Consider the following 26,770-nt stretch of genomic DNA (forward strand, 5'->3'; position numbering starts at 1 on the left):
ATTTAGCTGGGCATGGTGGTGCGTGCCTGTAATCCCAGCTACTCAGGAGGCTGAGGCAGGAGAATTGCCTGAACCCAGGAGGCAGAGGTTGCGGTGAGCCGAGGTTGCGCCATTGCACTCCAGCCTGGGTAACAAGAGCGAAACTCCGTCTCAAAAAAAAAAAAAAAAAAAAAAAAATGAAGTTCAGAGAGTTAAACTGGTTTGCCTAAGGTCATGTAGCAAGCATGATAGTTGATAGAGTGGGATATGAAATCTTGTCTGCCTGCCTCGTGATTAAATTGGAAAAAAGAAAGAAGCAATTAATCCTGTTAGAGTGGGTTACATGGCTAAGTAAATCCTGTGTAGGAGAGATATTTAAGTCTTGAAGGATAAACAGGAGTTTGCCAGTGGTTTTTTAATTCAGATGTTAAAGACATTACTTCATGGAGTTGTTAGGAAGATCAAATGTGATGATTTACGTAAGAGCTCAGAAATACTTTGCATGGAATGGGACTTACTGCTGTGTCTTAACTCTGGGCAGCCATGTTGCAAATGAATGCCTTTGGGTCATAAGGGAGACTTACGAGGCAGAGAGAGAGTGGCTGGATCTGTATGGTTCCATTTTAACACCTAAAGAGGAACCTTGGTTTCTGCCCTTGTCCACGGCCAGCATACACTTTCAAGAGCTTCGTAACTGACTTTCTAGGTTGCTAATATGCGCATAGACATTAGTTCATGTGTACTTAGCGATAAAGGCTAACTGGTCCCCTCTCTGAATGAATTCTAGAGTCAGACAGTTCTATTACATATCCTGTTTATGCCTCTAATCCGCAGAGTGGTTACTGAGACAAATTGCAATCTCCCTGACCCTGGGTCTTCTTGTGTATATCCTAATAATTAATTTAGAAAATTGTTTTGAGAATTAAATCAATTGATATGTCCAAAGCTCCTGGCATATAGTGGGTGCCCAATAAATGTGTATTTACTCTCATTCTTACTTAAAGAGAGATCAAAAGGAAGGAGGTCTTGGGAAGTGACTCAGCTTTACCTGGGATAGAAGGATTATGAGTCCTGTTGGCTCTGGTAGTTGTGTTTTACTAGAAATAAAACACCTCATTTGAGAAGTATATAATGATGACAAAAGAGGTTTGGAGCTCTTCCAATTAAAGATGTGAACCATGAGTTGCTGGTCAGTTTGTTTTATTTGCAGATGAATGTGGCAACCCTTTAAAAATCCAACTGAAAAGGCCAAAACAGCCAGAGCTGGGGGTTTTAAGGAGGCTGATATTAATTTTTTTTTTTAAATAAACTGTTTTCACTGAGCACCTTCAAATAAGAAAGGACATCCAAAGGTCTTTTTAACACCCATGGTTAAACTAAAACAGGTTTCTCTTTGTGATGGAAACTGAGAATTTCATAAGGCAGGGAACTCAAAAGCACTGCAGTATTTTGCTCACCTTTGTTTTCGCCAGCAGCAAACACAGTACCAGATACCTAGGAAAGATCCATACTTGTTTGTTGAATTGGACTAAAGACCTTAACTTGGGATCAGGAAACCCAAGCACTAGGCCTAGATCTACCACTGGTTTCTTCATTTCTACCATATAGTTGCTTTTGGTTCCAACCGTCTTCTTTTTGTGGAGAAAGGGCCTGAACTTTCCAGTACTGAAGAATGAGCAATTGCCAAGAAGACCTCTAGACCCAGAATATTGCGTGTTCACACCAGCCAACAGCAAGTGTTTTTCGTGGCAGCCTGTTTCAAAGGTAGAAAAATGCCTTCATAGTAAACTTGGTTTTGTCTCATCTGGATTGTGTCCAGTCTAAAAATCTGGACAAATATCGTAAACCAAAGAAAGTTTGCACACTTCTAAGACCAGTAGCAATTAATTACTTTAAAAAGAAGGCCTGTCACTTACAAGCAACACAAATATTTGTATTTTGAGCCTCTAAGTAATAGTCGTGTTGACCATTCTGGCCTTAAGTGATTTAAAAAACTCAGTGAGTGATATTTTAACAGGGAATATGTTTGTAAAGAAAGGGAGGGTCAGGTCATAGAGTAGAAAACTATGAGCCAAAAGACAGACAGACGTGGGTTCAAAACCCAGTGACCAATTTACTCACTTGCCAACCAGGACAAGTTATAAAACTTCTGGCCTCGGTTCTCTCTTGGGCATAAATGAAAATAATAACCCACAACTTTTCATAACTAATGTGGAGATTAAATTAATTAATTCTTAAACTATAAACTTCTTCAAGGTCCAGGGTCTTCAGCCTGTATTTTGAATAGCTGGTCCAAATTGGGACCATTGCTGACTCTGCGTTTTAGGTGAATTGATGAACATTTCTGATCCTCAGTTTTTCCATTTGTAAGATGGGTAGACCGGTACCTACTCATAACCCTATACTGTAGGTAAGATGTATAAACTTTTTGTCACAGAGTTCTTTTTATTTTATTTTTTCTAGACAAGCTCTGGCTCTATCACCCGGGCTGGAGTGCAGTGGTGCAATCTTGGCTCACTGAAACCTCCATCTTCCGGGCTGAAGTCATCCTCTTACCTCAGCCTCCTGGGTAGTAGAACTACAGGCATGTACCATCACACTTGGCTAATTTTTGTTTTTTTGGTAGAGATGGAATTTCATCATGTTGCCAAGGTTGGTCTCGAACTTTTGAGGCCAAGCAATGCACCCACCTTGGCCTCCCAAAGGGCTAGGATTACAGAAATGAGCCACCACAGCTGGCCTTGTTACAGAGCTCTAATAGCTGCCCAATTTGAGCAATTACGTTATATCAGATGCCTACTTTTGTGCAACCAGTATTATTTTGTGGTTAGATATGTAGGCTTTCTGCAGATGTTAGTTTAATTATTATTCTGGCAGATCCTGGACTTCACTTATTTTATAATGACTGCAGATCGATTTGAGTGGAAAATTGAACAATTCTGGAAAAGGACATGAAGGACTTGGTGTGTAGGAGACATAAAAGACCCTTCCTGGTGCTCTGGTTTCAGTCAGGCAAAACTGCAGAGATTCCTTCTTCACCTTTCCCCTCATTCTCTTCTTACTCTCACCAAGGGCTTTCTAAAAAGCACTTTGTGAGAAAGAGGCTGTGTTTAATTTTGTGCAAAGGTGATCTGTGGCTGCAGGGAGAAGGGCTTTGGGGCCAGGTCACTTGGGTAACACTTCCCACATGAGTTTATCAATGGGTGGGCCATGAAAACTTAGTCTGTGTTTTTCTACACTCCACCCCCAAACCACCCAACCTGCCCCAGTGTTAGTTTTTCAAAGCCAGAGAAGTTTCAAAGGTCTGAATGCAACACAGGGGCCTTTCTTCATGCTTTGATTTTATGCCCATTAAGTGTTTGTCAGTGAGTTCGTATTTCGCCTCCTCTGCAACCTACACACCCCAAGAAATCCCCAGAGGTATAGGAAGTTAATTGATCCTTGATTAAAGGAAGGAGAAATGCTTGGGTCTGGGTCTGGGTCTGCACTCACCAGATTTTTGTTTGGGGGGGTCATGGTTTGCAAAAGTTTCGCAATGCTTGTTTTATTACGGATAAATTTAAACTCCAGGCTATTGCCTTCAGAGTTTGATGAAATTCGTTACCTAGCACATGTGTGATACACGGAGAATGTTCTGTGAACATGAGCCAGTGCCGTTGCCTTGATTGTTCTGAACAGTGTCTTTTTCATCCAAGGCCATGAGGCTTGCTGAGCTTCAATTCATTTACTAATATTCATAGATGATTCCTTCTCTGCAGAATGATGCACTTGCTTTATGGAAAGCACCCAAAATCAAGAGTCAGATCATTTGAAAACTGTTCAGTTCCATAACTTACTTGTAGAGTGACTGGTAAGTCACTTTAATCTCTTTGAACCTTAGGGTGGCTTAATGTATTAGTTTTTATGACTGTTTATCCGATTAGCCTTTGGGCCACTTGAAGATTGAAACTTGGCCTCCTTCATTTCAGTAGCCCAGTCAGTGCCTAGATCATGATAGGCAGCCAGGTTTGTCAGTCTACAATAGTTTATGTGGGGATCTTCAAGACAGTTTGGGCACATAAGAACTGTTTAGTAAATGTTACCTATTATTATTATTCTCTGTGCTATTTCCCCCTTCCTTCCTTCCCTTCATTCCCTTCATCTCTTTTAGCTCTGTAGCAAACTTCAAAATTATATTTCTTTAGTAGCCATAAGTTTTGTGACTGCCAGTATTAAAATCCCTAAACTACACTGATTTTTTTATGATTATACTTAGCCTGTGGACTCTAGAAACCCCTTCTATTCACATAAGGGTTAACAGAATTCTCCTACCTTCTGTTGGACACTTTAAATGACTCCAGAAGGATGGTCTTTGTGTCCCTAGTATACTCCATGCATATGTCAGTCATCACATTAGAAATAATTCAGTGTTCCTGCTTTTTTGCCTGTCTTACAACACTGTGAACTTCTCGCAGGTACTATGATGTATTCACTTCTAGAATCTCAGTGTCTAGCACTGGGAAATTTCTCGAAATGAAGTGATAAGGGACTATAGTGGTTGGTAATAAAGATAGTGACGGTATTGGAAATAAAGTTTGTTGGAGAAGAACTGCCTCTTTGTGTCCTGGAAGGGTAAGGCCCAGTGTTACACCTCTTAAGGACTAGCTGCCTAGCTGGGGGGCATGTTTATGCTTTTCCATCAACTGAAGGAAATCTGTGATTACTTTCTTCCTGGATCAAAATCAAGATTTGACTGGCATCACCCTCAATAATACCACAAGTTTTTAGGGGAGACAAAAAAAGCCATTGGGTTTTGTAAATGCCATCTCCATGCCTTTCAAGAAAATAAACAGAACATATTCAGCTCCAACTTCTTGTCTGTTTGTGGTCTTCATCCACATAATCAGAGCCGGAAACCCTCCCCAAGCCATAGGCAAAGAAAGAGGAAAAAGGATTTGGACTGTTCTCAGTTTAAAAGATGGCAAAGGACTGACCAGACAGATTTTTCTTCGCTTGCCTTCTGTGTGAGGCTTTTTTTCCCTTCTCTTTTTAACATTCGTTGAGTGTCCACAGTGTGCTCCAGACTCTATGCTGACATTACTCAGTGCTGTTGCCTTGACTTTCTTCTAGACTGATTTTGATGATATGTGTCTTCCCCTACTGGATTGTAAGCTTCTTGAGGGCAGGGTCTAGGTCATCTTTGTATTCCTTGTAACTTAATATATCCAGTTAAGACTCAATAAATATGTGTGAATGAATGAATGAATGAATGTTTTAATTTATTATATAATCCCAACCATCCTGAAGTTAGATTTCATTCTTCCCATTAAACAGATAAGAAAATGAGTTTTGGAGATGTGAAATAACTTACTCAAGTAGTAGGGAGCAGCGTCAAGATCATTAACCCAGCTCTGTCTAATTCCAAAGCTCTTTTATATGTGTTTTATTGTCCATAGAAACATATGTTTTACAGGCCTATCATGTGAACACTATTAAAAATAGATGCTGGAGGCCTAAGAATGGAGTGCAAATGTAAGGAACTTGGGATCTGTTCCCTTCCTGAGTTTATTAGCAACACTTTGGCTCCCAGGCACCAGAGAGACTGCAGCTCAACTTTTAAATCTCAATATGTGGAACTTTAAAAGCAGACTATTAATAATATCATACTGCTGGCTTCTCAGCTACTTTTCATAGCCAACTTGGTTGCTTTTCAAAATGTTTAGGCAGTGGCATGAAGATGGTTCGGGACCATATGAGATCTCTCCCAGGCCCGTCACCCCTAAAGATTGTTTCTAAGCCAGAACGTTTATCCACTGCCTTTCCCTGCCCCCTCTCTCCATTGTAGAGACACAGTTTTAAAACCTAATGGCTATTGCCTGTCAGGGCCCCTCTGTGTTTACTTTGAGAAGGTCAGGCACAATACTGCGGTGTGTTGCTGTTCTTTCTTTTCAAAGCACCACTATGAATTTGATAAAGTAAATTGTTGTTCTAACAGGAAGCAGTTATGGGTCACAAAATAAATAGCCATAGAATTCAAATAAATCCAAAGAATAAAACCAAATAAATCCATGTGTGTATGCACAGTGATACATAAACACACTTTTTAGAAAGTGAGCATTTTTGTCACTGCCAGTCTGGACCAGAGTAATTGAAAAATTGCGGAGTTCATGTTTTTTTTTTTTTAAGAGGTAGTCTGGGACTTCAAGCAATATGCCATGAATTTAATTCTTTTTGAAAAGCATTAAAAAGTGGGATTTTACCTTTTAAACCACGGTTTATCTTGAGATTTTTCAGCTAATGAACTTCACATTTGGATGAAATTAATTTGCAAAGTTAAATTAGGGATTTAAGCATTTGGAGGTGGACTCAGCTACCCTGAATGAGCTCAGCATTCTCTCTGAGTCTCTGTTCCCTCCACTTGAAGATGGGTGATGGGGCTTAAGTAATGCTTCAGTGCAAAAATGGATATACAGTAACATTGTGAGTGTGCATTCAATAATGGCTGTTATTATCCATTGTGTGTGTGTGTTTTACAGTCCAGAAATCTTTTATTTATTTTTTTTTTTAACACCTACTATGCCCTGAATTCATAGGGAATAGGTTCCAGCAGCTGAGGCTCCTTCTTACAAAGTGTTCTTCTCTGGGTGGAGCAGGTTGTTGCTTCAGTTGAACGCAGGTTCCTTTCTCTTTGGCGTCTTTCTTTTTCTGATCATTTTCCTTCATGTGTTTCAGGAAGCTATCTCAACTCTTGGAGTGCTTAATGTGCTCAATACGCACATTACGTCTCTTGGCAAGAGTCTTGCCCTTAACTTGTTTGTTTACGGCAATGCCAACAGCATACTGAGGAACACTGTAGACTCCTCCAGTTTCGCCATGGTAACACTTGTGGGCATTCTTTTTTGAACAGTACCCATTCCCTTAGATGTCTGCAATATCACCTTTCTCATAGATTCGCATATACATGGCCAAAAAAACTACTGCATGATTTCTAAAAGGCCTAGAGAACATCTATCAGGTACCTCTCCTTTTTCTCTTTGTGTTCATCATTTTGGCGAATTACTAAAAGACGGCAGTTCCAGCTGAAAGGCCACTGTGTTTTTTTTGTCATCTTCCCTAATTCCAAGATTGTAGAAGAGCTAGTCCTTTAACTTTGGAAAGTGGCATTGGAGCTTGATATTGCAGCTGAGTAGTTTGGGAGGAAGAAGTATTTTGGTCTAAAAGAATAGCATGAACCCACAGTCGCTGTGCACTGGTTTCTTGGAGACTTACTGAAAAGGAGTAGCAGAACACGAAGCTAGAGAGATGTCCAGGTCATGGGAACGCCTAAGGTCATATTTAGAGACTTTATTTTACCCTGTGTCATGGGGAGCCATGGAAGAGGCTTTAGCAAGGCTGTGACATGCTCATGGTCCAAGCTCCTCAGGAAGCAAACTGGCGGCTATATATAGGAGGCAGTGGGGGCCGTGAGACTGATTAGGAGGCTCTTGTAGCATCCAAACAAGAGTTATCATGGGCCTTTGCTTTCTGAGTCAAGGTTTTGAGGGACTTTTCTTGGCAGGTGGTGGGATCCATTTGCCATGACCTTTGAGAGAACAGGATCTGAGCTGACCACTGATAACGCAGCTGCAAGAGCCACTTGGTGCTCCTGGGTGCCCTGGGCCCCCTATACAAGTCTGCAGGCAGCAGGGCCAAGCTCAGCTCTGCTCACTCTTATTGGTAGCTCTCTGAACAGTGAAAGAAAAATCTGGAAAATGACACTCATGAAACAGCTACTATGCGCCAGGCACTGTGCTAGAGGTTGTGTGTGCGTTGATCTCCGTTAGTCATCACCACAGCTCATTTTACTGTGGGAAAAAACCAGGGCCCAGGAAGATGGAGTGGGAACCAGGGTTCACATCACTAGGAAGTGGTGCATCTGGGCTTCACATCCAGGCTTTTTGACTCCAAGGCCTTCACTACCCCAGCCAGCATGGCCTTTGTGAACTTCTCAAAGGGGAAATAGTTAAGAGCTAAGAAACGAATGCCCTCGGAGGCATAAAGGGGTATCATTTGATTTGGGGCTACATTAGTAACTGTTACGATTAGGGCTTTAATTTTTAGCAGGGTATTGTAGAACAGTGGGAAAACCCCTGCTCTGGCTCTTTCACTGCCTACCTCTGAGCTCTTGGGCAAGAGAAGAGGATAATGACTCTCTCCTCATAGGGGTGTGGAAAGGAGGAGTGGGATGTGCATGGTAAAAGCTCTCTATAGGCTGTAGATCTCTACAAATGGAAGAAATGATTATTACTCAGTGTTATTTGGGGTGGTCTTTGTTTGGGGTTCCTCTTTGGTTTTCTTGCATTGATGTTTCCCCCTTTCCTTTTTTTTTTTTCCTGGTATATGCCGTGGTTCTACCTGGACCAGCGGGCCTCCCCTTCCTCATTATCGAGACAAGCACCATCAAGCCTTACCACCGAGGGTTTTACTGCAATGATGAGAGCATCAAGTACCCACTGAAAACTGGTGAGACAATAAATGACGCTGTGCTCTGCGCCGTGGGGATCGTCATTGCCATCCTCGCGGTAAGTGTCTGGACTCTGCTATGGTGGATCCTGTCTGACTTCTTCCTGTGTTGCCATATTATAGAATGTCCGAGCCAACAGGGACTTATAAAAAGTAGAAGCCAACTTTCTCTGGCCTGTATTTAGCCAAGAAGGAAGATATAAGTGCTATTGTGGATGTATTTCACCATTGTACAAACGGGAGACTTAAATGACATGCCCAAAGTCTACAGCTACAAAAAATTTGGGTTCAGCCTGTGCCTGGCTGATTTCAAAGCCCCCTTTCCAACTCTCAGACTTACAGTTCAGGATGGCTAATCTATCTAGATGAACTGCTCAAGGGGATAGGCAGTTAGCTTATCTTGCCTACTCTGGATCAAATGTAAGCTGCTGATGTCACATGTACCACATTTCATGTAGTTTTCTTTTGACTTGCCCACTCTGGAGGTTGGTTGTAAACTTTGAGACCCCTCTTTGTTTTTTAATAACATCGTAAACCAGGCACACAATCAACAGCTTGAATTTGGGGAGGGGGAAGGGAGGCTAGTAGAATTCTTTCCAACCTTTAAAAGAAAAACAGTCCATTTGGCAACTGTAGTAGTTTCTTAAAGGTGGACTAAGGATCTTTGTGTTCAGAAACTGAAAAATGAAAGGTCTAGTTTTCCTATGTGCTCCAAATTGACAGTTGTGGGCTTGAGTTCTCTAGGAAGAATGGCTTTCCCTGAAAAAGGTGTTTGTCATGGCAGGCAAATAAATTGCACAGTATCACGTACTGAGGTTTGAACAGGTGTTTTTGAAAGTTGGAGGATCAGTTCATTGAATGCTTCAAAGGAACCCACTATACCCAAGAGTGCAGTGAGATAAGAAAAGCACAGGGACAGGAATGTCACATGCTTGTCACTCTCTGTGGCATTACTCCCAGCTTGCCTAGTGGGCTGCTCCAAGGTACAGGGCAGTGGAAAGAGACCCTTGTGAGAGTCTCTCCTAGCTATGTGAATTAGGTGGATCATTGATTTCTCTAACCCTCATTTTCGTCATCTGTAAAATGAGATAGCTGTTTGGATTCCCTCGGGGATCGCTGTAGGAATCAAATGAATGCCATAATGCCTCGAATTGCACTTTGCAGCAGTGGGCTCACTGGACCATGCAGAGTCTTTAGTTGGGAGTGGTTCTGGTTTTCTGACCTGGCCCCAGGATGGGCAAAGGAAAATGCTAAAGTAGCTTCTTTGGAGTTTAGATGTCTCCTCACATCCTTCCTTCCTCAAGCAAAGCTTCAAGTCAGCAGCTCTTTGCTTGCCGCTTGCCAAGGCCAATCCTTTCTCCTTAAGGGATGCCAGCATTTTTCAGAAAAATGTGCTTTTGAGAACTTCTTGCCCCTTTCCTTGTGTCATGTTGATGTTTTAATTACTGTGCTTTCTGACCTCCCAGGTTTTCTTGAGACAGTCATGTGCTGTGGCTTTGTTATGCAATGAGCAACTATATTGCATACCAACCCATACGATGGCAGCAAAATGGGTTATATGGTGCTTTCCTATAGCTCCAGAGAAACATAAGCAAAGAAATTACTGCAATAATTGTTATCTCTTGTCCAGTGCTACTGTGTATGAGAGAGACACATGAACAATGTGGATGCATTTCACCCTTGAAGAAACCCCAAGAGCTAGGTATTCTTACGGTCTTCAGTTTAGCACAGGGTTAAAGACATGTGCTCTGGTTCAGACCTGAACCCCTCTGCTGTGGACCATGTGGCAAATGAACCTCATGGCGCCTCAGGAAATGCATCTGTTACATGGAGATAGTATGTCTACTTACTGAGGTTTTGAGAATTGAATGAGCTAATGTATATGAAGTAACTCAATGCCTGATACCTATGGTATGCCCAGTAAATGTTAGCCGTTTTTATTTTAAGGTAGTAAACAGGGTCAAAAAATGGTGAAGTGACAGCCAGACATTATATGTGGCAAAAATATAGTCAGGAAAGGAACCCCAGCCTTAGCTACACCTCTCCCACTCTTTTCTTGCAGTTATTTAATTAGAACCCAGGTCTCTTGACTTGTGCTCCTCTTTGCAATAGGACTTTTTTACCTCTTGGTCCAATTGCTCTTGCATTTCAGCTGGAGGCACATGTGAATTGGGGGCTCCTAATGAAGCCTACTAACCTGCTTACCTGTCATAACTACCAAGGGTACTCACAGAAAAAGGTAAAACCAAAGACCTCAGAGGCAGAGGAAATAAATTACTTTTTTATGCTCAGTTCCGGAATAGCTAGAGAATATAACAACAGTAACAATGACGATGACACATATCCCACTTTCTCAGCTGGCCCCATCCAGATCCCCGTTCTGATGAGAGGGCAGGAGTGACAGTTGTGGACGGTGGAGGGCCCCAGAGTTTGAAGTTGACCCATCATCCTGCTGCTTACTATCTTGAACCTTCTCCTGCTGAATGTCAGGTTTGTTTAAAACAGCAAGAGAGGCCGTGACTGATTTGGATGCCCCTGCTTCCATTTGGATGACCTGCACAACAAAGGAATGGAATGGCAGCGGAGTAGACCAGTGTGGTTTAGGGATGCAAATCATCAGGCGTTATGGAGAAAGCAGACACCTTTCAATGGCAGGAGATATGGAAAAACCTAGTCGTGTTGACCTCTTTTTCAGATGTATCTCAGATTCTGGAATTATAGCATAATAGGAATTCCTTCCAAATCTGCAAAGCAACGGTTCCTATCCCTGCCTTGCAAAGGCTTAATGGCTCTAGCAGCAATAAGACTAGGAGCAAACAGTAAAATATCATCTCCTATCTCTCAATTTTGTCTTGCACTCTATTACAAAGAGTATCATGGGCAAAGATTTAAAATTGGAAGCAATGCTAAGTATTCATTTTAAATACACATGGGCTCAGCGCTTGCTTTGCTCAGACCCTAAAAGGGGTTTATACAGATTCTTAATATCTAGGAATTGGGCCAGGTGCAGTGGCTCATGCTTGTAATCCCAGCACTTCAGGAGGCTGAGGTGGGTGGATCATGGAGTCAGGAGTTCGAGACCAGTCTGGCCAAAACCCCATCTCTACTAAAAATACAAAAATTAGCTGGCATGGTGGGGTGCGCTTGTAGTCCCAGCTACTCGGGAGGCTGAGGCAGAAGAGTTGCTTGAACCTGAGAGGCAAAGGTTGCAGTGAGCTGAGATTGTGCCACTGCACTACAGCCTGGGTGACAGAGTGAGATTTCATCTAAAAAAAAAAAAAAATCTAGGAATTGATGCATGGTTGAGTCATGGGTGAATCCCCTTCTCTCCCTAGCCGTAAAACTGCTACCCTGCTTGAATCTGACTTCTGTAACAATATTCCTAGCTAGAGAAAAAAAATCAAACTTTGGTATCATTTGACTTAGGTTCATGTCCCAACTTCCCGGCTTACACATTCTGTGACTTGCCCTTCACCCACAGAAGAGCCATTGAACCCCTTGGAGCTATACTTTCCCTTTCTATAAATTGGTCACAATAGTTCACAAATGCTATAGGCTTGTTTCGGTTGTCAAATCACGTGATATGATGTATGTGATGAGAATGAATCATCTTTCATATTTCTGCAGTGTTGTACAGTTTACAGTGTGGCTTTTATGTGCACACTCTTCTTTGTGTGTGGTAGTAATCATGGGAGGTGGATTCTTACAGCTAAGTCAACTGGGGTTCAAGGGTATCAAGTGACTCATAACTAAGTGGTGGCATGGCCAGACCCTGAGTTCTCTGAATCTTGTTGCTGTCTCCTGCAGCCTACCTTCCTTGCATAATTACTTATCAAGTGCCTCTGATGTGTTGGGTGCTGGGGACACAGTGGTGAACCTCAGCCCAACCAGCTGCTTGTGTCTCTTATCATGAAACTTAGCAACTGCCCCATCTCGAGCAGGCAAGTAACACCTTTAATACATACTGTCTTAGGCTGGGCATGGTGGCTCACACCTGTAATCCCAGCACTCAGGGAGGCAGAGGCAGGTAGATCACTTGAGGTCAGGAGTCCAAGACCTGCCTGGTCAACATGGTGAAACCCCATTTCTACTAAAAATATAAAAATTAGCGGGGTGTGATGGTACGCACCTGTAGTCCCAGCTACTTGGGAGGCTGAGGCAGAAGAATCGCTTGAATCCAGGAGGCAGATGTTGCAGTGAGCCAAGATCGCACCACTGCACTCCAGCCTAGGTGACAGGGCGAGACCCTGCCTCAAAAAAAAAAAAAAAAAAAAAAGAGCTATACAATAGGTTGCTGAAGACAGAGAGGCCAGGTCTTTTCCTCTGGGCACATGGTAGGTACTTTCTCCAGGAAGCATTCCTCAGCTGTCTCCTCCCCTACCTTCCAAAGGTCAGAGGGAACTCTGGGTCCACCTCTGTGGCTGTAGTCACTGGCTGATTACCACGTCTGTTTACTTGTCTATTTCTTGGCTACCCTGTTGGCTGCACAGGGGAGAGTTAGATCTGACTTGATTTGGTATTGCTAATGTTAGACATAGACCTTGGTGCTCAATATATGTTTGTGAAAAACCACTGAAAAGGCCATAAACTGGGGGCAGAAAACCAAAAGCATTAGGCCAAAAGATATCAGATGATTCATGGAGCAGAGAAAAATGTCCTGTTTTCTTCTTTAAAATCTCAACTATGCACCAGGAGGCACATGGGAACATGCTCTGTACCACACGCACATTTCTTGCTGGAGAGACAAGAAGAAGAGCTTAGTACCTGCAAGACTTGTTTATTCAGTATCAGGCTTCAGTTTGCCCACATCTGGACTTCATTAGTTCCTCCCCACCCCTCCATCTCCCTTTATCTACAAGAGCCCTGCCAAGAAAACAAGGTTCCCCAACATTGCCTCCTCATTAAAGGCTAGTCGAGTTTTCAACTCTGAAAAAAGTGCAGTTGTGCTGGCCCAGTGGTGCGTTAGTGGGAGACCCAGTCCCCCAGTTTACAATCCGCTACATCTGTGCAATTACCAAGACCACCAACAGAGAGAGGCCACATTAATCCTTCAACTGTGTTGTCCTCTGATCAGATGGCTACAGAGTTCTTTTGAGACCTTCTTATCCCTGGGGGAACAGGGAGGGGGAATCTATTTGTGATTTAACAAACACAGGCACGGAGATTGCACTAAATTATCATTTGTTCCCTTTCTCCACCACCTGCACTCACTCTCATGTCCTGGAAGAAGTGAGAACAGCAGGAATTCTTCCTTAGTTAGGTATAGCTTTTAGGGATTCATGACTATTTGAAAAATGTATCTAATATGAAGGTGATGATATTCTCCATTTGAAGTGATAATGCTTAGGAGCTCGAGAAATACTTTCTGTAAGGGGCAGGGTGTGTTGAGGATGGGGCGGGGAATCAAATAACATGTATGAGCTATTTAATGGACCAGAAACTCACGTCTTATCTTAAATCCTCTTCAACAGCTATGTGAGATTGGTATTATTTACTGCATTTGACAAATGAGGGAGGACATTGAGGCTTATAAGGGTGAAGTGACTAGCCTGAGGTTACTCTGCTTAGTGAATGAGGGATCAGGAATTAAAACCTAGGTCTGTTTGGCTTTCAAGCCTAAGTGCTTTAACAGACGCTAATGAAGGCCCTCTCTGGCCTGTGCTATGGAGCATGCTCTTTATTTAGTTAGCTATAAAAGCTTTTAGTTACTGGGCTTGGAGAGCTAAATGTTTGGAAGAAGACAAAACATCTTCTTCCAAAGATGACTGCCTAAGATTGACAGTGTGCATCAGTCGTTTGTATGATGGTGATCACATGCTGTGTGTCGGAAGGTGCTGGGTGATACCTCCCTTACAACAAGCAGGCTTTTGTGATAGGCACCTTGGCCTATAAGGTGATGTGTAAGATACAAATCTTGCTCTTGGATCTTAATGGTCTAAAGGGAATTCAAGGCAAGTACAAGACTGACTACAGGATTAGACCCTTGAGGAAAAGAAAGCATTAGTCTGAGAATAGGAAGAGAGTCAGGGCATCCAGGACAAAACGTGTCAAATGCTGCAGATTGTCAGAGGTCTGAAGAGTTCAGAGGAAGAGCACTAAAGGCTGAGGCTTATGCCAAGGCTTCGTCATCATCATCATTCACAGAGCGCTCATCCCATATAATTTTCACAACAACCCTGCTTTTGGTTTTGTCAACATCTTCATTTTTATAGGTGAAATCAGAGAGCTCAGTTGTACAAGACTCTTAAGTCAAAGAGCCAAACTCTAACCCAACGCACTGGTTGGCACTTCAGCTCTACTTTAAGGGATGAGTGAGATTTTCATCCGAGAGACTGACCCTCTAGGCAGAAGGAGTTGCTTCAGCAATTTTAGAGACTTCAAAACAACGAAGTGTTTTCAGGAAAGGTGGAGCAGACCTGTTTGGCTGGATGAACGGAATATAAGGTAGACGAGGCTACAGTAGGAAAAGAAGACTGTGGCAAGATCGTGAAGATCCCTAAATGCTGAGGAATTTTTACTCCAGTTAATTGGCTAGAGGTTGATGAGAGTATTTTAAGTGAGCTTGGTCAATTCTGTAACCAAGGTAAGGATGACACCTGAACCACGGTGGTGGCAATGAAAGGGAAATAGAAAAAGATAGATGCGAGAGAACTTGCCGAAGTTGGATGGACAATGGGATAAGGGAGAGGAAGGAGTCTAAGAGGGAAGAGAAGTGATATTTGGGACAGGAGTGGGAATGGGTGTGACCTTAGGACTTGGTTAATTTGACATGCTAATAACATCTCGAGTTGGGAGAGTTAGCAGAAGATTGGAATTCGGTCAATTAGGGGAAAGGGGTAAGATAAAGCTAGAGAGAGAGATGCCCTTCGAAGGTCATCTTCATAGAGGTAATAATTGAAGCTATTGAAGCAGCTGAGATCACAGCAGAAAGCCAGGATCACAATCCTAGAAAAGACCCACATTTATTGGGTAGAAGCCAGATGTAGAACCACTAGAAGAAGGAGATATACATTTAGAAATAGGAACAAAAAGCATGGTGGTGTGATATTAAGGAAGCCTAGGAAATTCAGGGTTAAAAAAGAGTAAGAGGTTGCAGTAGGCAGTGCTGCAGAAAGAACAGGCAGGAGATTCTTGCATGGACTGGCAGAGCTGGGTATTCAGGAGGCCCATGGCTCTAAGCCCTGACTTTTGGGAAAATAATGATGCTTTTTGCCTCAGACACTCTTCTTCATGAGACTTGTGGGCACAGGGCAGCCACTGCTAATTTCAACCATAAATAGCTTCTGTAGCCCATCTCTGGCCTCTTTGCTGTCTTTATTCTAGATATTGGAGTTTTGATTTACCCATAAAGCCCAGAAATTACACTGGTGTCTTCATTACCTCTATGTCTTCATTACCTTTCCCAGACAGTGAGGCACTGATCTCCTGAAAAAGGCTGAAGATGATAACCAAGTGACAGAAGAATCAGAGATTAAATTTCCAATCAACTATTTCTAGTTAACTGCACTTTATTGCCATAGATGGAGCAATCAGCTCGTGAGAAAATACAGCCATACATCTGTCTACATCCTTAGAAACAGAACCCAGATACGTTATATTTTTCCTTCCCTTGGGACTGAGAACTAAAGTGAGAAATGTGATTCTCCCTTCATGATTCTCCATCATCAACGGTTTGTTGAATTAATCTTTTCTGGGCAGAAAGAAGTTCACTAACTTATGTAACTGAGATGTAGAAGAATAACTTGACCCTCTGTGCTTAGCAGGAACTGTGAGGTGCACGTGCCTTTCAAGATGACAGGCCCTTACTGGGTGTTCTGTGAACATCTGTCTCTCTGGAGACATACATACTATTGCCTAGTAGGACTTGTAGGAGAAAGTGAGCTTGATGCTATTGGGAACAACACAGGAATTAGAACGAGGAAGTCCCAGCTCAGTGATAGTCTTCTTGCTGTCTCATTTTTATCAAGTGATTCACTGCCCTTTCAGGCTTTCAGCACACTCATTTACATAAGTGTTGGTAATAATTCAGTAATTCATAGGGTGTTGTGAGAAGCAAACAGTAAAGTGGATGTGGAAGTGCATTGTAAGCTTTAAGTACTAAACAAATATTATTATGTAAGCAGATCAGAGTATAGGAAAGTTTGTCCTTCGTACTCAGAGATGGAAGATGAGTTCTCAGTCCCTGAAAGAGAGATTGTTAGGATGCTGTGCAAAAATATTACTTTTCTTGGGATTATTTATAAATAGAGTGGAATGTTAAAAATAACACAAAACAGTAGAGTAGGGTTGTCCCTTATGCTTTGGGTTTAGACTTTGCTTCTGTCTTGATCTGCTGAAAAAGACATACTAGGCTGGGCATGGTGACTCATGCCTGTAATCCCAGCACTTTAGGAGGCAGAGGCTGGTGGATCACCTGAGGTCAGGAGTTCGAGACCAACCTGGCCAACATGGTGAAACCCCATCTCTATATAAAAAAAAGAAAGGAAAAAAAAGTGTAAAAAGAAAAAAGGCATAGTAGATAAAATGATCAAAAACAATGTCATCCATACACACATTTTCTGGTCCTACCCTGGAGGGGTGGTGCTTCTAAACTCTTCGGTTAGGTATGATATCGTCCAAGGAGCTCTTGGAAGAGATATTCCCTACAAAACATGTTTTTGTGGTTGTGGTTTTGTTTTTTGTTTTCCCCTTCTCCAACGGAGGGAGAAAAAAGTTATCGTTTGGAGGTCTGTCCGGCTAGGTGCCAGGTGATTGACATATCACCTTATCTAATTCCCTGACAATCCTGCCAGGTAGATATTATTAACCTTATTTTATAGATGAGGACACTGTAAGCCCAGAGAGGTAAAGTCACATGCCTAAGGCAATAGGCAAGATTCAGGTTTTTCTGGCTACACATTGTTGCTTCTTTCACCACCTCATGCTCTATCCTTTTCCAAAAGTCTGTCCTAATTTTTCTTCATATTTCCTCTCCATAACAGTTAAATATTTGTGAATATGTGGACAGTTGAGCTCTTTTTCACCAGAAAAGGCAGGAAGAGGAGCTGTCTTGGAGCTGGAGCCAACCTCTCTGCAAACTGCAGCCGAAGGACTGATCCCTTTCTGTCCCCTTGTAGCTTAATTGCCATGCTTTCCCATTTTATTAGTTTCCAGATTCTGTGCCAAGTGCTTTAAAAGGCAGGTAGGGGAGAATTCTCTGCTTGCCTGGCAGCCTGCCATCACCCCCAGAATCTGTTGCTTGCTGTTTCAGAAAGGGATCAACATTGAAGGCATTTTCTCAGCAGTACAATTTACGTATCAGAACCTTGCTGACTGAGGCAGAAATGAGGGCTCTGGGGGCAGGAGTCTGGGAGTGGGGACAGACCCTTTGTAGTGGGAGGGGGAGGGGATAATTTATTTTATTACCCAGGAATAAAAACATTGTGAGTAATGAATAAAGTCCGAAAGCAGTAAATCTAGGACTCTAGAGTTAGGTGCGTAACGTGTCGGAGGACAATTTAAGCCTTCGCCTCGTCTGTAGAGGTGAGGTATTCAGGCTCCCTTTCACAGCCCAAATTTCATTAAATAGCCTTTTAAGGGTTAGGATTACAAGAAGCCAAGTCCGGCTGGTTCATAATGATGATTTATGGCTGTGTTGTCGACTCCCCGACCCTTCTGTACAAGGGGATGGAGAAAATACATAATTTGTTGCTCATTAACTCCAAAATCTGTCAAGGCTGCCCCAGAAGCCATGTGGTCCTGGAGTCATGTGTCTGCTAAATGGCTTCAGCCTGGCTCTCTCCTTAAAAACCTGCAATTGCTCTTCTATAGTGGAAATTGGTTTTAATAATGATAGAAATAATGAAATTATCTCACTGTAGTCTGCTGTGGGTCTTTGAACTTAAGAGTCAGAATACCTGGGCTCCACTCTCAACTCTGTCACTTACGAGCCTCAAATCCTTCAGAAAAGTCACTGTCTTCCGGAGTCTTAGTATCTCCATCCGTGGAATGGGATATCTTCTTCACAGATAAGATTAAATGAAATTACAGTACAAAATAAATGTAAGAGATGGCTGCTGTTATTGTTATTAAGAATTTGAGGTACCGCAAAATGTCCTTTTCATTTCCTTGTCTTCTCATGAGTGAAGGAAACATTTTACTTTGCAATTTACTTTCTTAAGAGTGTGGCCGGGCGCGGTGGCTCACGGCTGTAATCCCAGCACTTTGGGAGGCCGAGGTGGGCCGATCACGAGCTCAAGAGATCGAGACCATTCTGGCCAACATAGTGAAATCCCGTCTCTACTAAAATATAAAAATTAGCTGGGGGTGGTAGCACACATCTGTAGTCCCAGCTACTTGGGAGGCCGAGACAGGAGAATTGCTTGAACCTGGGAGGTGGAGGTTGCAGTGAGCCGAGATCGTGCCACTGCACTCCAGCCTGGCGCCTGGTGACAGAGCAAGACTCTGTCTCAAAAAAAAAAAAAAAAAGAAAAAAAAGTGTGGCACTAAAAATGGAAGTTTTAGAATTATGGGATAATTGAGCTGAAAAGAATCAAACCCCTTCTCCCTAGTGTGACTGGAGCAGAAAGGTGACTCATCTGAGATTAATCAGTAAATTCATGCAAGAGATACTAATTTGCAGTGGAAACTCACATGTTCTCAGCATCAAACAGGAAATTGTGTTGACTGATCCTCAGGCCACGCCTGCTTAGAAACAGTTCCTTAATCTGTAGCAGTGGCTGGTTCAGGGAACCGGGGAGCAATCCGCGGTCAGAGATTTTGCCTGGGGCCTTGGTTCTGCTCCCTGCTTGTGGTGTCATCTCTGAGCAAGTAACTTTCCTCTGCTGTTGCTTATTACCTGTGCTTGGTTAGCAGGCTAGTGGTGGATGATGGACATAGGCCAGGAGATTTGAGAAAAATGTCACTGCAGTTATGAAGTAATAAATCAGAATCTAGCGCCCTCATTTTGCAAATGGAGAAAACAATTTATCCCAAATTCACTAAACAAGTAGGGACTTGAACCTGAGCTATTTGACTCCTAATTCAGTGCTCTTCCCCTGCATATAAAGTCTCATATAATTTATAAATAGGGAAGAATAAAATGGAGTAAGAGAACATGATTGTGGTAATAAACATCTGGAACTTGTTTGCCTGTGAGGTTACATAGGGTAAATGTATACACAGGTTCAAAAGGGGAATTAGATCATGAATGGTAGGAAAGAATGCTGGGCAGGGAGTCAGTGCACCTGGGTTTAATCTTTAGATGCGAGCTAATTTGGACCTAAGTTTCTTCTAAATATAATGGTCTCTTTCATTAATGAATTGCCAGGCTTCTCAGAGTTTAATCTCTGCAACGGGTTATCAAAGCGTTCTCGGTAACGTTTAGGGGATATTTCCAATTTTGTAAGAAGGCAACTCTGACGACTACCGTTCTGCTCCCTTTGATTCGTTTGTTCCTTCAATTGATAGTCTTTGAGCATCTATGCAGGGTCACATACTAGTTTTGCTCTCTCAGGAAATGGCTATGCCAAGATGCTGGCTACAGTGGCCTTTGACTATGTTCCTCTAATACGGAATTGTACTCAGTATTATCTGGGAAAACAAAATGTAGCTCTTACATATAAAGCATTTACAAACACAGAGTTCACTGTGTCAACGCTGGCGGTGATTGTAGCTGTTCCTACTGCTGCACCTGTTTGTCCCTGAGCCCAGCTGGTGTTTCCTTCCTACATGGTCATCTTTCCCCAGACTTTGGAGCCCTCCAGGACCTTGATCAGACCTCATGTCTTCCTCTCCTATAAAAGAATAATGGGAGCCTTTGCAAAGGAGTGTCTGGATATGCCAGCCTATTGCTTCCCTTGTGGTTGTGCACATGCTCTCTGCCCTCTGAAAGGGCAAGTATAGCTCATCATCCTGTCCTGGGAGGAAGTGTGAAGAGTCTTTTGTGGTGAGTGATAAGCTGACCCTCACTGTCACTGGGCTGTGGTTACAACCAGGAAGTAGCTGTGGCTAGACTGTCGAGTTAAGACAAAGGCAGCAGGGTATGTGATTGTACACATCATAGCTGTTTTCCTTACAGAGCATCAGCTGTCACCCATTCTTGATGTAAATGATGTCAAGATAGCTATCTTAAGCATCAGGATTTCATGACATAAAGAATATAAAAGCAATGTCCGGTATATAGTAGGTAACCAGTACTTGGTGGATTGTTTTTAGTAGTGATAAATCTCTAAGCATCATATCATAGATACAGTATGAAAATCAAGAATGATTTGAGAAGGATCATCAGGATCAGAGAAGACAGCACAGGCTGACTGGAGGAAATTCACAAACACTGAAGGGCATCGTACTGCAAGTTTCTTAGTTTATAGACTGGTGTTCCATTCACCACACTATGCTTCTACAAAGCAAAATAAAAGCACTACTTTCTATGATCCAGGTCATTTCCCATTAATGTTATCCTATCTGAACCAACAACTAACTATAAAGGTGAGCACCCTTCTTTTATGGAGCGGGAGGCTGAAGCTTGGAGGGTGTAGATTATTGCTGAAGGACACCAGATTGGCGACAGAATCCGGATTCCCCAGGACTTAACATGGTGTATTCACCTCTTCACATAGAAACTCTCCCCATGGCCAATGTCAACACAAGGCTGAGGCCCTTACTAGAGTCAGGTCATTTTCGGTGATCTTTTATCCCCAATCCCAGAATCCTGAGATTTGCTCAGACCCTGTGACATCATAGTTACCCTTAACTTTGTCCTTGATTCTTCATTTAGTATTTCTTTTATATGGTTAAGTTTTTATTTGTCTCTCCCTTTAAAAATATATATATATATGTGTGTGTGTGTGTGTGTGTGTGTGTGTGTGTGTGTGTGTGTATACACACACACATAGACATATAAATATATTTGGTTGTATATTTTTACAAAGGTATTACATGGTCATGTTGGGCTTAAAAAACCCAACTATGTTAGCACTTTGATCTTTCCTTCTGTTCATATTTGTGTCTGTATATTTCATAAATAGAAAATTAGGACACTCCTTTGCAAATACTGAATGTTCTCCTATGTCATTAAATATCCTTTACGGCATCAGTGTTGATGATGAGTCTTGATACTACCTAATTCCCCTATTGGGTTCCTTTCAGATCATCACGGGGGAATTCTACCGGATCTATTACCTGAAGAAGTCGCGGTCAACAATTCAGAACCCCTACGTGGCAGCACTCTATAAGCAAGTGGGCTGCTTCCTCTTTGGCTGTGCCATCAGCCAGTCTTTCACAGACATTGCCAAAGTGTCCATAGGACGCCTGCGTCCTCACTTCTTGAGTGTCTGCAACCCTGATTTCAGCCAGATCAACTGCTCTGAAGGCTACATTCAGAACTACAGATGCAGAGGGGATGACAGCAAAGTCCAGGAAGCCAGGTGAGACACCACCTCCCCATGGCCAGAGCGCGGACCCCTTTGATACAGTGCAGTTGAGTGAGCACTTCTAGCTGGGCTCTGGTTTAGATGGGTGAATAAGGCATAGTTCCTATTCTTGAGGAACTCACAGTCAGGTGATTGAGATGGATATGTAAATCAATACTTCTGATAGTAGCATTGATGAGTCCATTCATTCATTCTTTTGTTTATTCATGAATTCATGGGTGCCTGCTATGCTCCAGGCATGGGTCCAAAACACTACCAGGGATGCAAAAATGAAAAGGGAATAGTGCCTGCTCTAAAGGTTACAGTCTAGGGAGGGAAGACAGACAGACAAGTGTGTATTGGGGATGTGAACATGGCCCTCTCATGGCCCTCTCTTGCTCTTGCAGGAAGTCCTTCTTCTCTGGCCATGCCTCCTTCTCCATGTACACCATGCTGTATTTGGTGGTAAGTACCCACCCTTTGATTTGAACAGTGCTCACCCCCAGCTTCAATCCCTTCCGATATGATAGCCCTCAAAAGAGTTAGGGGCATGACATCACTGTGAAATCCTTGAAAAAAAGGTTAGTTAGAAAAGTTAGGTGTGAATCTAAGCTCTGCCACTGCTTTAGCAGAAGTTATTTTACTTTCCAGTTTTTTCCCCCGTTTTTCAAATAAAACTAGTATTTGCCATAGCTGCTTGATAAGCATGATGGATGCATTTTGAAATTTTAAAGTGATAAAGCCACGTGTGCTGGGTTGGTACAAGAGTAATTGAGGTTTTTGCCATTACAAAAACCCCTGGACTACATTACTTTAATGGCAAAAACCACAATTACTCTTACACCAACCTAAATATAACATTTTAGGGTGCCAGCACCGTTTTCGGAAAATCTATTGTGGGAAAAAATTGGTAAGTAAGGCTCAGAGAATTAAAGTGAACTGCCAAAATTTACGTAAACACCAGGACTGTTGCTCAAGCCCAAGCCTTCTCGTAAAATTTTTGAAACGTTCACCATGTCAGTCCTTCGTATTCTACTGAAGGAAGGACTTTAAGGATTATCATCACCTAAGTATTTAGAATAATTTTGAGTTTTGCAAAATACTTCTGCTCCGTGAGAATGCATGACTTCATAACAACACTGTGAAGTACACAATCCATGCCCCATTTCTCAAATCCACAGACCAAGGACCAGAGAGGATAAGCAGCATGTTTAAGTTCCTTCAGCCAGTGGTGGAACCATGATGATTCCCATGTTGCTCTTCTCATGGCCGTGTCTGCTCTGACTTCCTGCAGGCTGTTGGGCAATGCAGGTGAAGTGCCCTGTTCGCCTCCAGCTGCCGTAGAGACAGAGGGCTGGTCTGTTTTTCTTTGTCAGTTACACGTGGGCTTCCCTGCCTTTCCTCTCCCCTTGAATGAGGTCTGTGTGTGCCAAAGCACTTCCTGCTTTCAGCCACTTTGGTGGAGTTCAGAGTGAGAAGGTGCTGAGAGGTCAGACATAGCTCAGAGGAGCACAAACTGTTTGGAAAAAGAACATTTTTATTTCAACCTATTTAAAAAGATAATTAGGAACTGGGAAAAACAACAGAGAGGTTGTTTTATTTATGTTTTGTTTTTTTCCACAATCCTTTCCAAGTGTAGAGGCCTCTAAACTAAGCCAACATTGGCTTCCCATTACCAAGGATGCAGAGCTGAAAGATGGGCCCCAACCTATGACAACATTAAACATGAGTTTTACGTGTACATGAATAGCACTTCCCTCCATTCTTCATCTTTTTGTTTTTGTTTTGCTCTTAGAAAGGAAAATTCAGCAAAGGTACTTAGGTTCCTGCTCCATGTATATATTTTACCCAGGGCTGGAAACAATTTTATAAATGTAATTTTGGTGTTTTTATAAAAGTTCTTAGAGGAACCGGGTATGTGTTCGTTTTTTTCATGTCTCTTCATTTTATTCCAAGAGAAAAATACTGGATTGTTTTGAAGCCAGCATTGTGCACTGTGGCCTTCACAGCTGTACAACAGGTGAAGATGCTGACATGCTTTGGGTGCCTTCTCTGTGCCTGGTACCATATCTACTTACTCTTGGTTCTCAGTGACCTGATGAGGTGTGTTTTGATTATCCTCTCCAACTTGAATCTAAGACGTTCAGTAACAACAGTTCCACTGTCAGTAAGGGACAGAAAAGGTATTTGCACTTTGGGAGGCCGAGGCAGGCAGATCAAGAGGTCAAGAGATCGAGACCATCCTGGCCAACATGGTGGAGCCCCATCTCTACTAAAAATACAAAAAAAATAGCTGGGTGTGGTGGCATGCGCCTGTAGTCCCAGCTACCCGGAGGCTGAAGCAGGAGAATTGCTTGAACTCAGGAGGTGAAGGTTGCAGTGAGCCGAGATTGTGCCACTGCACTGCAGCCTGGTGCCTGGCGACAGAGCAAGACTCTGTCTCAAAAAAAAAAAAAAAAAAAAAAAAAAAGGAAAAGAAAAGGTATTTGCAGGCCAGACTTTAGCTTTGTTGTGTGTTCTTTTCATTGTACTACGCTACAAAAACAAACAAAAACCAGACCTCTTCAGGATGAACTTCAGGAATATTAACTCTTAACCCTAACTTAAATTTTGCCTGAAGGAGACCGTCTGTCTCCTTTGCTTTGATGGTTGAGATATCCCCTCCCTCCTGCCCCCAACTCCAGTTACCTCCTTACCAGCTGGAGGTCTCTATCAGGATGATGGGTGAGAAGTGTTTTGATGAAGGTTTCTTTGCATCACACAGAGGGAGGAAAAAGTTGTAGTGCTTCCATATTGCTGGAAGAGGGAAGGAGGAGAAAAGGGAGAGGAGAAAGGAAGGGAGAGGGAGGGAGGAGAGCCTCCTTTGGCTGGGCACGGTGGCTCATGCCTGTAATCTCAGCACTTTTGGAGGCCAATGTGAGAGGATCCCTTGAGGCCAGGAGTTCGAGAGGAGTCTGGACAACATAGGGAGACCTTGTGTCTAAAAAAGAAGAGAAGGAGAGCCTCTTTAATCCATCAATCCATCCTCTCCTTAGCATATGGTTATATCCCCCACCTCCCACCCCACTGTGCATATACACTCTTCAGAACTCTTGTACAAACACACATTCAACACTCACAACTCACACATGCAAGGTATATATACACACCTATTTTTAGCTCTAAGGTTATCTTGCCCTAAAACAACCTGCGAGGATAAGGGCCAAAAAATGCGTACAGCACCCTTTGCCGGGGCATATGCTTATGTGATATTATAGAGAAATCCCAGCTCTTGTAACATTTGATCTGCAAAGCTTTCTTCTTCTTCCTACTCTGCTGCTGCTTCTCCTTTTCCTTCTTGTTCTTCTTCGACAACGTCTCACTCTGTCACCCAGGATGGAGCACAGTGGATCTTGGCTCACTGCAACCTCTGCCTCCTGGACTCAGGTGATCCTTCCACCTCAGCCACCTGAGTAGCTGGGACCACAGGCACATGCCATCACACCCAGCTAATTTTTGTATTTTTTTATAGAGATGAGGTTTTGCCATGTTGGCCACGCTGGTTTTGAACTCGTGGGCTCAAGTGATTCACCCACCTTGGCCTCCCAAAGTGCTGGGACTACAGGTGTGAGCCTCCATGCTCGGCTGATTTACAAACTTTTCTTTTTTGAGACAGAGTCTCGCTCTGTTGCCCAGGCTGGAGTGCAGTGGTGTGATCTCGGCTCACTGCAACCTCTGCCTCCTGGGTTCAGGCAATTCTCCTGCCTCAGCCTCCTGAGTAACTGGGACTACAGACACATGCTACCACACCCAGCTAATTTTTGTATTTTTAGTAGAGATGGGCTTTCACCATGTTGGTCAGGATGGTCTCGATCTCTTGACCTCATGATCCGCCCACCTCGGCCTCCCAAAATATTTTTAATAGAGATGATGTTTCACCATGTTAACAAGGCTGGTCTCGAACTCCTGACCTCAGGTGATCCACCCACCTCAGCCTCCCAAAGTGCTGGGATTACAGGCATGAGCCACCGCGTCCAGCCAAATTTTTGTTATTTTTAATAGAGATGGGGTTTCACCATGTTGGTCAGGCTGGCCTCAAACTCCTGACCTCAGATGATCCACCTGCCTTGGCCTCCCAAAGTGTTGGGATTACAGGCATGAGCCACTGTGCTCGGGTGATTTGCACAACTTTCTAAAGGAAGTTGAAAGGACACCACTTCGGGCCACCAGAGAAGGTGGGAGACTCTGCAGTCAGTCCAAGAGGCCCTTAGACCCTCCCCTGGGGCTTTCATGTTGGGCTTCAGGAATTGCTGGAGTTGGGGAAATAGACTGGCCTCCCCGGTGCACCCCATGCTGTTTTTTTATTCATGCAGCTTGTGATTCATGGCTTCCCTGGGGTATTGGGGAGAATCACATTTGAGCCAGCCTGGTTTAGCATTGACAGCTTTTGTTTGGAATCAAGCAGATGTGGAATCAAATCTGGCTGTATCCATGACTAGCTATTAAACCATGAGCAGGTTACATAGCTTTAGAGGCTTAGTGTACTCATCTGTAAAGTGGAGGTGATCATGTCTATTTTGCAGAGTTATTGCCACTTTTCCCCCCTGAACTCCACTTTCCCCATCTGTCAGATGAAAGAATGGGATGAGATGGCCTATTTATCTCTCAATCACTGTGGCTCTATTTGAAAGAAGTTTGAACTTCCCTAAGTGCTAAAAAGGAAGATGGGAAGCTATTGAGACAAACTTATGGCACATTACCATCAAGTTCAGGGAATATCGGACCGGAAGCACCAGCATCTCCACTCCAGCCTTTCAGCAGCAGCCACTTCCAGAACCTCCATAGCTTTAAGGGCACTTCATGTTAGGTCAATGAATAAATTTTGCGAAATGATGAGCTTGGAAAAACCATGCCTCAAACACCAAATTATCTCTGGGCAC

At 43.0% G+C, this 26,770-nt stretch overlaps 1 protein-coding gene across 1 annotated transcript in view; it reads left to right on the forward strand.

Annotated features, from left to right (window-relative positions):
* PLPP3 (phospholipid phosphatase 3) overlaps positions 1–26,770 on the forward strand; it is an 87,146-nt gene that overhangs the window by 34,020 nt on the left and 26,356 nt on the right. The window contains exons 2-4 of the mRNA XM_032296862.1: positions 8,362–8,519; positions 21,589–21,866; positions 22,259–22,316. Of these exons, the coding sequence (XP_032152753.1) occupies positions 8,362–8,519; positions 21,589–21,866; positions 22,259–22,316 (494 nt within the window). The remainder of the gene's footprint in view (positions 1–8,361; positions 8,520–21,588; positions 21,867–22,258; positions 22,317–26,770) is intronic.

This window comes from Sapajus apella, unplaced genomic scaffold (genome assembly GCF_009761245.1).
Source record: "Sapajus apella isolate SASKATOON/1434 unplaced genomic scaffold, GSC_monkey_1.0 scaffold36, whole genome shotgun sequence".
In the NCBI taxonomy this organism is placed as follows: Eukaryota; Metazoa; Chordata; class Mammalia; order Primates; family Cebidae; genus Sapajus; species Sapajus apella.